Source organism: Panthera uncia, chromosome X (genome assembly GCF_023721935.1).
Source record: "Panthera uncia isolate 11264 chromosome X, Puncia_PCG_1.0, whole genome shotgun sequence".
In the NCBI taxonomy this organism is placed as follows: Eukaryota; Metazoa; Chordata; class Mammalia; order Carnivora; family Felidae; genus Panthera; species Panthera uncia.
In genome coordinates, this window is record NC_064817.1 from 10,610,400 (window position 1) to 10,626,992 (window position 16,593).

The 16,593-nt window shown below is 39.2% G+C and overlaps 1 protein-coding gene across 2 annotated transcripts in view; it reads left to right on the forward strand.

Annotated features, from left to right (window-relative positions):
• Positions 1-16,593, forward strand: part of MOSPD2 (motile sperm domain containing 2) — a 54,537-nt gene that overhangs the window by 16,055 nt on the left and 21,889 nt on the right. For both annotated transcript variants that reach the window (XM_049643467.1, XM_049643468.1), the window contains exons 3-7: positions 306-461; positions 2,559-2,645; positions 3,858-4,012; positions 6,701-6,761; positions 9,451-9,489. In XM_049643467.1, the coding sequence (XP_049499424.1) occupies positions 306-461; positions 2,559-2,645; positions 3,858-4,012; positions 6,701-6,761; positions 9,451-9,489 (498 nt within the window). The remainder of the gene's footprint in view (positions 1-305; positions 462-2,558; positions 2,646-3,857; positions 4,013-6,700; positions 6,762-9,450; positions 9,490-16,593) is intronic.

Here is a 16,593-nt window from a genome sequence, read left to right on the forward strand (position 1 = left end):
GGTAAGGATTTCAAGTTCAGGTAACATAATTAAACAGCAAAATATTTGACTGTGGTCTTATTTTTTAATTCTACTGTGGCACATTTAAAGTAAACTTGCCATCCTTGGATAACTTTATCCTCCTCTCAATTACAAATGCCATCAATCCTTTAAACTGCATTTTCATCTGAACTGCACCCTTCAAGTAGCTATCTTCTGGAGCTTAGCCTTGTCTTGTACATCTTTCTTCTCCTTTGGCATTAGCGTTTGGTATTCCTCAGTGCAGAATTTATCTGACTTGGCCATTTATTATTGTTTTTCCTTAGATAAGTCAGATAAATATGATCCACGTGATGTTGAAAGGCTACAACAAGATGATAACTGGGTTGAAAGTTACTTATTTTGGAGGCATCATAATGTCGATGAAACACTGAAGATGCTTGATGAGAGTTTTCAGTGGAGGAAAGAAATGTCTGTCAACGGTAAGCCGTTCAATTTAACCTCGACAATATACTGTGCCCTGCATAAGTGTTAGTTTTACATTGATCAAATAGTGTATTTGCAGATATTTTTGGCAATCATCAAAAACACCAAAATAGAGTGTTTTATGACAACCCCCTAACACTTTGACGGGGAGCATCTTATGAATGTCTTAAAAGCAGTATCATTCATAGGGGAATGAGATCACTGGAGAGCAAAATTACATTCAGATCCTTTGACCCCGAACAGAGTTAATCTGCGCTTATTTAGTTGGGTACCATTGAACAATAGCAAGACAGCATCTTCACTACTAGGCCTAGAGGTAAGGAGATACTGTTTTCTTAGTTTGGGTCTTTTTGTTTTTTGTTTTTCATTATTGCCTTATTGTCTCTCTCTGTCCCTGAGTTCCTTGTGCTAATAGATGCTCCCTGTTGCATTACTAAATGATTGGGGGATCCCTAAAACAGGCTTATCCCCAAGGATGCCTATAGCAGCCTTTGCTTAACTTCTTGATTTCAAGACCCAATTCTAGTTGGACATTTTTCCCCCAAAAATGGGTTTTAAGTCCTGGAAGGGGTTTTTAAATAGTCTTCCAAGTAGATGAAGCACCCTTTGCAGGAAAATTACCCATGATTTCTGTCCTAAAAATTTAACACAAAGAATATGGCATAACCACTGCGGTTTTTGAAAATTTTTTTTTAATGTTTGGTTATTTTTGAGACAGAGACAGAGCATGAACGGGGCAGGGTCAGAGAGAGAGGGAGACACAGAATCCGAAGCAGGCTTCAGGCTCTGAGCTGTCAGCACAGAGGCCGGCACTGGGCTCGAACTCACGGACTGTGAGAGATCATGACCTGAGCTGAAGTCGGACGCTTAACCGACTGAGCCACCCAGGTGCCCCCATAACTACTGGTTTTGATGAGGTACTGAGAAGGATTTCCTGACCTTGAGAGTAACAGACTCTGGAGTGAGTGAGTCTGGAAAGTTAAGACAAAAAAAGTCAACAAATAAATCCAGAGCAGATACTCTCCCCAGTCTTCATACTTGTAGAAAGAATCCAGGAGGCAGAGGGTGGTATTTAAGAGATAGTTTGATTGGAAATGTAAAAACTGTAGGTCATTTCAATGAACAGTGATGCATTTAAAATTCAGGCAAAGAAATAGAAATTATTTAAGTACAGAATAAACTTTTAAACTCAACATTAGTTTTTTCTTATATAGAACTGCTAGTTTCCAGTGGCAAATAGCAGAGATACGGTAAATGGTACAGAATAAAGGTAACGAATCTTGGAAAGTTCTCAGGGTGAATGAAACAAAAGCCTTGGCATTTGCTGCCTCGCTGTGTCGGTTCTTACCCTCACTACAGACTGGGCAGACCTTGTTTTGTTTGTCCTGCTAAAGGATCTAGCTTTTTTTTTTTTTTTTTTGAAGTATTTTCCACTCACCCTAAGATTATAAAATGTGTTAGACTCTACTTGATATCAAACTTTACAGAAAAATAATTTATTAGAGAAGCCATAGTGATTTTTTAAATCAATTCTGAGACTATAATGTGGATATTTACTAGCATGTTATCTTGAAATTGTCCCAATAGTGATAGTATTTGTTGACAGTTATTATATGAAACAACCAAAACATGGAAATGTGTCCATATAATAATGGCTGATGTGTCAAGGGAAATGGATTTTTCCCCATTTCTCTCATCCATGCCTTTAGTTGGTTTGTTTTATTAGTAAGGAACAAAATTTTTTATTGCCAGAGATTCTTTCCAGATGTCTGAATAAGCTTGTCTTTTTTTTTTTGTATCAGACCTACTATATAACATTAACCTTTACGTTATAAGTTTTTTTTTAAGTTTATTTATTTTGAGAGAGAATGAGCAGGGGAGGGTCAGAGAGAGAGGGACAGAGGATCTGAAGTGGGCTCTGAGCTGACAGCACAGAGCCCCATGTGGAGCTCCAACCCACGAACCGTCAGATCATGACCTGAGCTGAAGTCAGACGCTTAACCGACTGAGCCACCCAGGCGCCCCTACATTGTAAGTTTTCTTTTTAAAACGCTCCTAAGTTAAAGTTATTCATCAGGTTTATCCTTTTTTAGACCTCACTGAATCTTCCATTCCCAGATGGTTATTGGAAATAGGTGGTATTTATCTGCACGGTTATGACAAAGAAGGCAACAAGTTGTGTAAGTATATTGAATTGACGTACTGGCTTGTCAAGATTTTGAGATGCATTTATGTCAGCTGAGTTAATAATAGGCAGAACCTTCTCCGTATGTACCACACATCAAGTTCCTTACAATTGGGGATCATTAGGGCCGTGTTGACACAGCGTCAGACACTTCATTGTGTGGTCTGTTGGCATTATGATAAAACGGTAAAGGCAAATTTCAAGTCGCTAAGGGTTGCTGAATGGACTTTTCAAGGCCCCGCCCCCACCTTCTCCCCTTAGCTTCTTGTGAAATCTGCTATAGCAGGAGGAGCGGTAAGGACCACCCCTGCTGTCCCGGTGGTGACCCCCTCGTTACCCCTCTCCCTCCCCCCTTCGCCCCGACCCTAAATCCAGCTTGGTTGGTGCCAAGGCTGGGACTTGGCAAGAACATCAGAGCCCCACCCTGAGCGCTTGGCTTGCTTGCCCTCTATGCGGCATGCAGTCTGGTCCAGTTTTAACAGTATTCTAGCATTTCCCTCCTTTCGCTGGCAGTCCTTCCTTCCGTGCCTTCATTCCTCATTCCTGTCATTCCGCTGTCCTTTCCACATGCGTCCCGTACTTCATTCCTTGCTTGGCGTCTTTTACTTTACAGCAATACAGTCCCCTTGGGTGATCTCAAGTACCTTGCCTCTCCACGAGGAGTGGTGACCCCACACCATCCCCGGGCCCCAGCTACCTTAGCATTTCGTTGGGAGCCCTTTCAGCCCAGCCCTTGTCTCCTTAGCGCCTCTTCCCAGCACTCGCCACAGCCTGTCCCAGCCACAGTGCTCCGAGTGGTTTGCGGCTCCCGGCCCTGACTGGACTCCGGCCTCTGTCTAAGCTGCTCCTCCGCATGGAAGGTCTTTTCTAGTGCTCCAGAGAACCACTGGCTTGCTTTTTGGTTAAGCAAGGTGAAGAGTACTTTTAGGTTATTACCAAATATTGTTTGTTGTATTTTCTCTTCCCCTTTACTTACTAGGGAAGTTTGTTTATTTCCTATGAGGGGAGAATAGTTTACATCTCTGCTCCTCCCTAAGGTTCCCAAGTGCACGCTATTTCCCGTTGAAAAGAAGGAAGCGATGTTTTTAACGTGAGAAAGAAAATTTATTGTAAATGAAGAAAAATGTCAAGGGATAGGAATGATATATGCATAAAATAATATAATGACAAATATTTTTCTTATTTTTATCCCGTGTTCTGTTAAAAGTCTGGATCAGGGTGAAGTATCACATAAAAGACCATAAAACCACACTGGACAAAAAGAAGCTTATCGCATTCTGGTTGGAACGTTATGCTAAAAGAGAAAATGGGAAACCTGTAACAGTGATGTTTGACCTGTCAGAAACTGGAATAAATAGCATAGTAAGCATTTCTTTAATTCCAAAGCCTTATTTATCATTATGTTCTCCCTGCCACTCCTCCCAACCGGACATCGCTGCAAGTTTGAGCTAACCAAGTTATGTTTGGGATTTATTTTTTGCCTTCCGTATCGTGAGTGAAGTCAGACATGAAATAGGATTTGTGGAGAAATAAATTTGCTTCGGTGTTTGGCACTGAAACTGTGTACTTCCTAGGAATGCTCCTCGTCTGATACACACAATGTCAAGGTAGGACGTCGAGGCTGGCAGGGTCATGAGCAGAAGTGGTAACAGTGAACTCTTCTGTCAGAATTAATATCCTGCGGCACGTAACCCTGTGCCTGGCACAGAGTAATACACTCAAATAGGGAGTGAAGTAAGGTACGCTCTCTTTAATACCATCAGATTCATACGATGCTTGGCAGTTGTGAGGTGCTCACCTGACTTTTGCACATACAGCAATTGGTCACCTCGTTGGGGTTTTTGTTTGATTTGGTTAACTTTGGAGACCCGTTTTCTTCAGGGGATTTTGCCAAGCTTAAAAAATAAGTAAAACCCACCAGTCTTTAATTGGGGTCCTTGCGTGACCTCAGCGGTAACTACAAACCCTTCAGCGGTGATGGGGCGACTTTGGCACATTTATCATAGCTGTTGTTGTCTCTTACGTTCAAACCTTAGCTCCTTCTGGTAGCGGTGAAGGAGCATCCACACACTTCCCTGGGGCGACATTGAAGCCTTTTCGAAAATCCACTTGGCAAAGTATGTTAAGAACCTTAAAGTATACATATTCGTACTCATTGCCTGGTGGTTAACTTCTGGAAATCTATTTTTTTTTAAATTTTTTTTCAAAGTTTATTTTTGAGAGAGAGAGAGACAGAGTGTGAGCTGGGGAGGGGCAGAGAGAGAGGGAGACAGAATCCAAAGCAGGCTCCGTGCTGTCAGCGAAGAGCCTGATGCAGGGCTTGAACTCATGAACCATGAGATCATGATCTGAGCTGTCAGCACAGAGCCCAACACAGGGCCCAGTCTCACAAATCGTGAGATTATGACCTGAGCTGAAGTCAAGAGATAGACGCTTAACCAACTGAGGCACCCAGGTGTCCCTTAATTTAGATATTTTTATATATGACTTCCTCATGATTCACAAAGGATTTAAGTTGGCTTATAAACATGTATGCAGAATTACAAGGCAAAAAAAGCTAAAAGTTATTTGTTAGAGTTGGGCCACTAATCGGGCTTCAGTCTTTCAGTGGCCTGCCTGAAAGAAATGGAATCATTTAAAATTATTCAGTGGCCACACTTTAAAACCAGTGTCTTAGGAGAAGTGTATTCATTCCTGATACTTGAACTAGAAAGAAAAGTATTTCTTGGATCCCCAAAGGGAGGACATTTTACAAGATAATAAACAGTCCTTGAAGACATCCTCACAGAATGCAGAGCACCAGGTTTCATGGAGCTTTTTAATGTAGCACCCACTAATATACTTCACCAGTGGCATCCCATCGAATCCACTTGAATTAGCAGTAACTTGGGATTTTATACGCAAGGCTATCCATTTAAAAGATGAAAGCAAGAATCTTAAAGACTTTTGGCAGAGTCTCTGGGGGCCACAGATCATACACAGGTAACCAAATTTGTATATAACTAGTTATTTCGAGATATTTGACTCTTAAATACAAACTATTTACCTCGGTGCACAATGGATATAACGATTAGTTATAAAGTTACCATTATATACTAGGGTTTATTCCATAATGAATACTGAAGATAGTTAAAGGTGCTTACTTTTCAGTTTGCTGAAGTTAAAGATACTCTAACTCACATGCTAGGAATGACTTTATAGACTCATCTATGGGACAGCTCACCTTTCAGTAACTGATGGATTTAAATTTGCACAGTTATCTTTCGTTCTACAGCCCTTCTAAGATGGCCAGTCAGAATTAGTAAATCAGCTGGCGGCCAGGGAATGACACGGAATGAAACGATCCATGTGAATAGTAACCCTCATAACCAAAGTTCATGTTGGCTGTGTTCGGTGCAGGAGAAGCAACAGACAGTTATGTTCATAAAGTTTTCCAGGGATTGGAGTCCATGAACAACACTCGAATGTAAACTAAAAAATTCTGCCTCTGGGTCTCTAAGAGGAAAGAAGTTAGCAGCGAAGTACATACAGCACACCAGTATGATCAGATTAGCTGTTGTGTAAGAGATTGATAAAACGTATTTTACTAAAGCTATTACAAGGTGTAGAAATTAGGGGTAAAAAGCGAATATACCAGAATCGATAGGTTATATGTATCATCATTGCAAGTAGTAAAGTTGTAAACGGTATGCTCGTTTCAGTAATTCTTTAACTGTTCAACGGATTTTTAGAATTTCTCTGTAGGGATTGCTTTCGATCTGCTTTATAATGCCATGTTACCTTAGCCTGCATATCTCACTAGTTGGAAATAACATGAATGATGTTTAAGTGTCTGAATTCTTTCACTCGATATTAGGACTGATTATTATAAGTAGCTTAATGACTTAAAACCTTAGCCTCTGAGAATATATTTATATATGAGCTTATTTTTTACACAATTTAATAATTGTCTCATTTGTATGTAATAGTTTATCACCTTTGGAAGTGTGCAATTTAAAGCTCCCTAATGTGGATAGTCTTAAAGCTTTAAATGTATAATCTGTGTTTTAGGACATGGACTTTGTGCGCTTTATCATCAACTGCTTTAAGGTTTATTACCCTAAATACCTCTGTAAGTAACTTACTCCTTTATAAAAATATAATGTGTAGAAACTATAGGCAGTGACTGAGATAGCTTTATGTTACTATAGACTTTAATACCTGAAGTTTTATATTCTGACGAAGAACTTAAATGTGTGCATAGAAGTTTAAGTGCGTATCCTAGTAGACATAAAGGAAATTTTTCATAATCATTGTCCTTTACAGTTTTAAGAATTTAAATTCGAAACTGTATATACGGCATCCTGTAACACACACATACATGGGGACATAAAACATACCTTTATTTCCAAGATTTCCCATTTTTATTCATCTTTCAGTGAAAAACTCATTTAAAATGATATTTATTATATGGAACTTCTTACATGCAAGAAACAGATAAACAATACTGATAAATAAAGTATATGTGTGATAAGCAGTACTCATGCATAAAGTACACTGTATTACTAATTGCTGTTTAAAAACTATCATTAAGAAAACAGTAGACTACATTTGAATTTAGAATTTGTTTTTGTGATTCTTGCATTAATTACCTGAATGAAGAACACGTAAATCTTAGGTACCCATTTTGATTCATTGATTTCTTGGATTTATATGGTGGTTTGCCTCTGGAGAAATGAAGACACTATCCCACATAAATAGTCATATCTATGTATTTTTTAAATGTTTACTTATTTATTTTGAGAGAGAGGGCACGTGTGCGTGTGAGAGCAGGGAAGGGGGAGAGATAGAGAAGGAGAGTGAGAATCCCAAGCAGGCTCCTCGCTGTCAGCACAGAGCCAGACGTAGGGCTCAAACTCACCAACCATGAGGTCATGACCTGAGCCAAAACCAAGAGTCTGATGCTTCTGACTGAGCCACCCAGGCGCCCCAACAGTCATATATTTGAATTCCAGTGGGCTCAAAGTAAAAAACGCAGGAGAGAGACAACAAGGATATCAGAAAATGGAAACTCACAGGTCTGCCTGGGCACACCCCTGGAAGATACCATAATTAGGGCCTTTGGGGACTCATGACTTAGGTGATGCAAAAGCATAAAACCCCTAAATCATCTTACTTTGATGTGCTTTCATATTATTAATGTGAAGTAAGGAGCAGACAAAAAGCATGATGGATTTCGAGGATCACTGCCACTCCTACCCCTATGCTCTCATGTCTTCAGAGAGGGTCCTCATGAACCTTTTTAGGTAAAGAGACTATTTGGTCTGGGAAACCTGGAGGATCTGCTATTCCTTCTGAGTTCTTCCTGGATCCACCACGTACCCCGATTCATTTTACTGAGCAGTGCCAATCAGTGGTCAATAGGGCGTCACTACCCCATATGGTTAGTTTGTTCCTCTTATGTAAAACATGAAAATAAAATATCCACTTGTTTATTGAAATATCTAAGTTTGTGAAGAGCCATTTATCAATAGTATAAATACCATTATTACCTTACAAAACACATCTAAGATTCTTTTGAGAAAACTATTAATGAATTCATGGGCCTATATAAAGATGAATTGAAACACTTCATTCCAATTAACTAGAGGTAATGCATATATTTTACCTACATAATGTAATTTTGCAGACATTAAATTTTATAGAATCTTAAATTGGTTATGCTTCAAAATCTGTCATGAAATACAACCATTATTTCTTAAAATCTTAAGTCCAGATCTTTTTAGGCATATCACAGATGAAGACTGAGGTTATTAAGCTCCAGGGTACCTCTTTGAAGATACCTTGTTTCTTACATGTACTTTACTTGTCCTACATTAATATAACCATTCTAGGAGCTTCTCTGCTCAGAGAAGAATGAAATTACATTTTGATTCATTTGGAATAGAATGAATTAGGTATCAAGAATTCCCTTTGTGATTTCTGGTTCTTGTAATTGTTAATAGGGCTGTTTAGGTCTTCTAAATATGCAAATAATACTTCTGTATACTTTGGGAATTATTGGCTTCCTGGGGCTCATAATATGAAGAAAAGTATAAGTAATTTGCCTTTCTTAAAACATAATGATGCATTAAAATTGGGGTGAGGGGAAAACGTGTAAGTGGTTTTACAATGTAATCCCTAGAAAATTATCAGAACTTGGGGCGCCTGGGTGGCTCAGTCGGTTAAGCGTCCGACTTCGGCTCAGGTCACGATCTCGCGGTCCATGGGTTCGAGCCCCGCGTCGGGCTCTGGGCTGATGGCTCAGAGCCTGGAGCCTGCTTCCGATTCTGTGTCTCCCTCTCTCTTTGCCCCTCCCCCATTCATGCTCTGTCTCTCTCTGTCTCAAAAATAAATAAACATTAAAAAAAAAAAAAAGAAAATTATCAGAACCAATAAATTACATTGAGGTCATTCCTAAAGTTCACTGTACATCAGCACTAATATGACATACCACATCCAAAGACTCCGCTTACCCACTTATTTATTTTGTACCTTTCTGCAAACAGCAAAAGCCACAAATGAACAAAAGAACAGACTGTTTGCCAAAGGACAATGATAGCGTATTGTTGATTTCCCAAAAGCCACCCTGAGCGGGCCCCTCATCAGTGAGAAGTTAATTTGGTTTGAGCACCACTCACATGTCACCGAATCAGAACTGAGTCAACCAGCTCAGTGTTTAGTTACATTTAGATCACCAGCTTTTTCTAGGCCAGGTATAAGTGATGATACTATAGTGATACTAAATCACATTCATTGAATTTTTTTTTTTTGTCTTTAAGCAAAAATGGTGATCTTTGACATGCCTTGGATAATGAATGGTGAGTATATTATTTATACTTCGCTAAAACAAAATGTCTGATTTCCTTTTTCCCAATGTAGCCATATTTCTGTGGTTGTTTAAAAAAAATTTACGTTGTGCTTGTTGTATGCTCTTTAAGAGGCCGGAGCTGGAACATTCAAAGACGATTCCTAAGCAAACTCAGTTAACATTCTTGCCCCAGGCTCTGGGGATATACATTAGTCTTCTCTAAAAACAGCATCAAGATGTTCAACCATTCAGGTGAAACTAGAGCCAGGAGCCTCAGTTTGTCACACACGGATGGGGTATGTCACCGAACATAGGCCTTGGCTAGGTTTTCTCATGGGTTTCGGGCATTGAGGAAGAAGGTGGGATGAATCTGAAATGCACTCCAAATTGCTATAGTCACTTAATAAGACAGTCATGATACATTTTGTGGTGAAAAAAAAAATTGTTAAAGCATTGAAAAACATTCTTTACCAACTCTAATGTGATTATATAATACTGTTATAAACATCAGGGTGCATATATCCCTTTGAGTTAGCGTTTTTGTATTCTTTGGGTAAATAGTGGTGTGATTTCTGGATCATAGGTAGTTCCATTTTTTTCTTTTTTTTTCACGTGTATTTATTTTTGAGAGAGAGAGAGAGCAGGAGCAGGGGAGGGGCAGAGAGAGAGGGAGACACAGAATCCAAAGAAAGCTCCAGGCTCTGAGCTATCAGCACAGAGCCCGTCGCAGGGCTCAAGCCCATGAAACATGAGATCATGACCTGAGCCGAAGTCACACGCTTAACCGACTGAGCCACCAAGGCGCCCCGGGGTAGTTCCATTTATAACTTTATGAGGAACCTCCATACTGTTTTTTTACAGTGGCTGCACCAGTTTGCATTCCCACCATCGCATAAGGGTTCCTTTTTCTCCACATCCTCACCAACACTTGCTCTTTCTTGTGTTTTTTATTTTAGCCATTCTGACAGGTATAAGGTGGTATCTCATTATCGTTTTGATTTGCATCTCCCTGATGATGAGTGATGTTGAGCATCTTTTCATGTGCCTGTTGGCTATCTGGATGTCTTCCTTGGAGAAATGGCTATTCATGTCTTCTGCCCATTTTTAATTGGATTATTTGTTTTTTGGGTGTTGAGTTTTAGAAGTTCTTTATATATGTTGGATACGAACCCGTTATTAGATAGGTCATTTGCAAATATCTTCTCCCCATTCAGCAGATTATTTGCCTTTTAGTTTTGTTGATTGTTTCCTTTGCTGTACAGAGCTTTTTATTTTGGTGTGGTCCCAATTGTTTAGTTTTGCTTTTATTTCCCTTGCCTTAGGGGACCTGTCTAGAAAAAAAGTTGCTACAGCTGATGTCACAGAAGTTACTGCCTGTATTCTATTCTAGGATTTTTATGGTTTCAGGGCCTCACATTTAGGTCTTCAATCCATTTTAAATTTATTTTTGTGTATGGTATAAGAAGGTGGTCCTGTTTCATTCTTCTGCATGTAGCTGTCCAGTTTTCCCAACATTTCTTCAATAAACCATCTTTTTCCCATTGGATATTCTTTCCTGCTTTGTTGAAGATTAATTGACCATATAATTGTGGGTTTGTTTCTGGATTTTGTGTTCTGTTCTATTGATCAACGTGTGTGTGTATTTGTGCCAGTACCATACTGTTTTGATCACTACGTCTTTGTAATATAACTTGAAGTCCACAATTGTGATGCCTCCACCTTTGCTTTTCTTTCTCAAGATTGCTTTGGCTTTTCAGGGTCTTTTGTTGTTCCATACAAATTTAATATTATTTGTTCTGTGAAAAATGCTGTTGGTACTTTGGTAGGGATTGGGTTAAATGTGTAGATTGCTTTGGGTAGTATAGATATTTTAACAATATTTATTCTTTTAATCCATGAGCATGGAATTTCTTTCCATTTCTTTGTGTCATCTTTAATTTCTTTAATCAGTGTTTTATAGTTTTCAGAATACAGGTCTTTGACCTCTTTGGTTAAGTTTATTCCTAAGTATCTTAATATCTTTGATGCAGTTGTAAGTGGGATTGTTTTCTTAATTTCTCTTTCTGCTGCTTCTTTATTGGTGTATAGAAATGCAACAGAATTCTCTACATTGGTTTTGTATCCTGTGACTTTAATGAATTCGTTTATCAATTCTAGCAGTTTTTTCGTGGAGTCTTTTAGGTTTTCTATATATAGTATCATGTCATATGCAAATAGTGAGGGTTTTACTTCTCCCTTGCCAGTTTGGATGCCCTTTATTTCTTTTTGTGGTCTGATTGCTGTGGTTAGGACTTCCAGTACTATGTTGAATAAAAGTGGCTAGAGTGGACATCCTTATCTTGCTCCTAACCTTAAGGGAAAGGCTCTGAGTTTTTCACCGTTGAGTATGATGTTAGCTGTGGGTTTTTATATATGGTCTTCGTTATGTTAAGGTATGTTCGTTCCCTCTAAACTAACTTTGTTGAGGATTTTTAGCAATGAATGGATGTTGTACCTTGTCAAATGCTTTTTCTATCCTCTTGAAATGATCATATGGCTCTTTTATTGATATGATGTATCACGTTGATTGATTTGTGAATATAGAGCCATCCTTGCAACCCAGGAATGAATCCCACTTGATTGTGGTGAATGATTTTTTTTAAATGTATTGTTGAATTTGGTTTGCTAGTTTTTTATTGAGGATTTTTGCATCTGTGTTCATCAGTGATATTGGCCTGTAGCTCTTTTTTAGTGGTATCTTTATCTGGTTTTGGTATCAGGGTAATACTGGCCTCATTGGGTTAATTTGGAAATTTTCCTTCTTATGTTTTTTTGGAGAAGTTTAAGAATAATTATTAACTCTTCTTTAAATGTTTGGTAGAATTCACCAGTGAAGCCATCTGGTCCTGAACTTTTGTTTACTGGGAAGTTTTTGATTACTGATTCAATTTCTTTGGTGATAATCTGTCTATTCAAATTTTCTATTCCTGTTTCAGTTTTGGTAGGTTATATGTTTCTAGGAATGTTCTTCTAGGTCATCCAATTTGCTGGCATATAGTTTTTCCTAATGTTCTCTTATAATTGTTTGTATTTTTTTGGTGTTTATTGTTATTTATCCTCTTTTGTTTGTGATTTTTATGTATTTGGATGCTTTCTCTTTTTTTCTTGTTAAGTCTGGCTAGAGGTTTATCAGTTTCACTGGATTCTTCAAAGAACCAGCTTCTGGTTTCATTGATCTGTTATATTATTTTTTTGGTTTTGTTTTTTAGGTTCGTTTTCATTTCTATATCATTTGTTTCTGCTCTGATCTTTGTTCTTTCTTTCCTTCTATTGGTTTTAGGTTCTCTTTGTTATTTTTCCAGCTCCTTTAGGTGTAAGGTCAGGTTTTTTATTTGTAAATTTTCTTGCCTTGAGGTAGACTTGTATTGCTATAAACTTCCCTCTTAGAACCATTTTTGCTGTGTCCCAAAGGTTTTGAATCCTTGTGTTTTCATTTTCATTTGTTTCCATGTACTTTTGTATTTCTTTGATTTTCTGGTTGACCCATTCATTGTTGAGTAACATGTTATTTAACCTGAATGTATTTGTGGTCTTTCCAAATTTTTTCTTATGGTTGACTTATGATTTCATAGCACTGTGGTCAGAAAAGATGCATGATAGGACTTCAATCTTCTTGAATTTGTTGAGTCTTGTTTTCTGGCCTAATATGTGATCTCTTCTGAAGAATTTTACATATGCACTCGAAAAGAATGTGTATTCTGCTGTTGTAGTATGGAATGTTCTGAATATGTCTGTTAAATCCATTTGGTCCAGTGTATTACTCAAAGCCATTGTTTCTGTGTTCATTTTCTGTTTACATGATTTGCCCATTAATATAAGTGGGATGTTAAAATCCTCTACTATTATATTATTATGTTAGTTCCATTATGTTTCTTATTAACTGTTTTATGTACTTGGGAGCTTCATGCTGGGTGCATAAATATTTACAATTGTTATTTCTTCTTCTTGGGTTATCCTCTTTATGATTATATAATGCCCTTCTTCATCTCTTGTTACAGTCTTTGTTTTAAAGTCTAGTTTGTCCAATATAAGTATTGCTACTCCAGATTTCTTTTGACATCCACTTGCATGACAAATGTGTTTCTCCATCCCCTCACTTTGAATCTGCAGGGGTCTTTAGGTCTAAAACGAGTCTCTTGTAGGCAGCGTATAGATGGGTCTTGTTTATTCATTGTCACCCTGTGTCTTTTGATTGGAGCATTTAGTCCATTTACATTCAATGAAATTATTCATAGTCATGTATTTATTGCCGTTTTATTACTTGTTTCGTGGTTGTTCTTGCAGATTTTCTCTGATCCTTTCTTGTCTTTCTTTCATGATTTGCTGGTTTTCTTTAGTGGTATATATGGATTTCTTTCTCTTTATTGTTTCCATATTTATTAGTGGTTTTTGATTTGTAGTTCCCATTATGTTTATATATAACCTCTTCTGCATATAGCAGCCTTTATTCAGTTGATGGTCATTTAGGTTTGAACCCATTCTTTCCTCCTCTACTCCCCCTCTTTTGGGTATATGTTGCCATATTTTACATCCTTTTATTTTATGAGCTCATTGACTGATTTCCTACAGAAATACTCATTTTTACTGTTTTCGTGTTTCCTACCTTTATACTGTCACTTTCGATCTTTCCTTTCCACTTGGAGTCCCCTTAATATTTCTTGCAGGGCTCGCTCGGTTAGTGGTCATGAACTCCTTTAGATTTTGTTTGTGTGGGAAACTCTTTATTTCTCCTTCTATTCTGAATGATAACCTTGCTGGATAGATTATTCTTGGCTGCAGGTTTTTCTCATTCAGCACTTTGAATGTCTCATATCACCCGTTTCTGGCTTAGAAAGTTTCTGCCGAAAAAGCCACTGATACCTTTATGGGGTTTTCTTTGTATGTAACTATATTCTTTTGTCTTGCTGCTTTTAATATTCTTTCTTTATCAGCATATTTTGCCATTTTAATTACAATATGTCTTGGTGTGGGTCTGCTTTTGTTAATTTTTTTTGGGGGGGGTGGTTCTCTGTGCCACCTGGATCTGGGTATCTGTTTCCCTCCCCAGATTAGGGAAGTTTTCAGCTATTATTTCTTCACATAAATTCTCTGCCCCCTTTCCTCTTTTTTCTTCCGGGATTCCTATAATATAAGTATTATTATATTTGATGGAGTCACTGAGTTCCCTAAGTCTATTCTCATTTTGTGTAGTTCTTTTTTTTTCTCTTTTGTTCATCTTGATTATTTTCCATTACTCCATCTTCTAGGTCACGAATTGGTTCCTCTGCTTCCTCCAGCCTGCTGCTGTTCATTTCCATCAAGTGTGTTTCTCACTTCATTTATTGAGCCCTTTATCTCTGCTTTGTTATTCCTTATCTCTGTGTTAATGGTCTCACTGATGCCTTCCACTCTTTTCTCAAGTCCAGTGAGTATCCTTGCGATCAGTGCTTTAAATTCTCCATCAGGCACGTTACTTATATCTGTCTCACTTAGATCTCTGGCCATAGCCGTGGCCTTGTCCTGTTCTCTGTCTTCTTATTTTGGCCAAGTCTCGGTGCCTGTTTCTGTGTGTTAGGAAAGGCAGCTCCATCTCCTGTCCTTGAGGGTGATGGCTTTATGAAGAAGAGGCCCCGTGGTGCCCTGCTGTCTAAGTGTCCCGGGCCTGGTGCTCCTGGGACTGTCTCCAGTGTGTGCTCTGTGTGCTCTGCTGTTGTGTCCTGGCTGCTTTATCCTCGGGCCAGTCATTTGCAGAGACTCTCTTTGCCTGCTTTGGGCAGTTTTTGGTGTCTGGCCTGAATGTGGCACATTTAAACTAGGTATGCTCTGGTCTGCTTGTGAAATGAGACCTGTTGCTGCCACTACCAGATCCGAGGCCTCACAAAACTCCTGGGTCAGGAGACACCATGTTGGCAGGGCTTTGGGCCTGTCCTCTAGGGAAAGGGTCCTGCTGACCCGGGACTTAGGCAAGCGTGACCGGGAAGGATGGTTCTTCTAGAGCGCAGCGATGTGGAGGAGGTTGGTGTAAGCAAATTAAGTAGCAAGTGTCAGCACTGCACTGCTTCCTACAGGTGGCCCTGGGCTTCCGCTGGGGCGGGGCAATGAAATGATACTTGGCAGTTTCTTTGTTCCAGAAGGGATCTCTTCATGAATGCTGCCCCTCGGAAACCTGCTCCGAGATGAGCGAATAACCTTTGCACTCTGTGCCCCAGGCGCTCTTCAGATCACTTTTTCCTCGCTGTATGTCCACGGCCTGTTTGCCCTGCCTTCTCTCCACGAAGAGCCCCAGTGTCCTCCGAGCTCTCCCAGAGCCAAGCATGCTGACCTTTAAAACTCCAGGCTTTGAGCCCCACTTGTTGTGAGAACTCACAAAATTCAGGCCCTCTCACTTTCCAAGCCATTTGCTGTACATGTTTGTTTTCCCCATGTGCTCCCCTGTGTGCTGGTCTGTCTGCCTCTCTGTCGCGCACACGCACTCTCTCTCTCTAACCTGCCCTTCTCCGTGACTGAGGTTCTCTTCCCACTGAAGCAGCCGTGATCCATGTCTCTCCCAAGCCAGGTCTCCTTACATTCTACCTTCTTCGATGTGGCTTCTTCTCTACCTTTAGTTGCAGTTTGTTCTGCCAGTCTTCAGATCGACTGATGGGGCATTTAGGATGATTTGGTAGTTATCTAGTTGTGTTTGTGGGACGAGGCGAGCCTACGGTGCTCCTAGTCTGCCACTGTCTCCCAAGATCTCTCTCAAGAAAGAATAGTCTTTGTAATAAATGATACTGGGACAACTGACTATCCACATTCAGAAGAATGAAGTTGGACCTCTACCTCCCTTCACATACAAAAATTAGTTCAAAATGGATGATCAGAGACCTAAATATAAGAATTAGAACTGTAAACCTTGGAACCATAGGAATACATCTTTGTGGCCTTGCATTAGGCAGTGGTTGCTTAGATATGACACCAAAAAAAGCACAAGCAACAAAAGAAAAGAATAGATACATTGGACTTCATTAAAATTTCAAATTTTGTGCTTCAAACGACACCAGCCAGAACGTGAAAAGACAGCTCTCAGAATGGAAGAAAATATTTACAAATCGTGCAT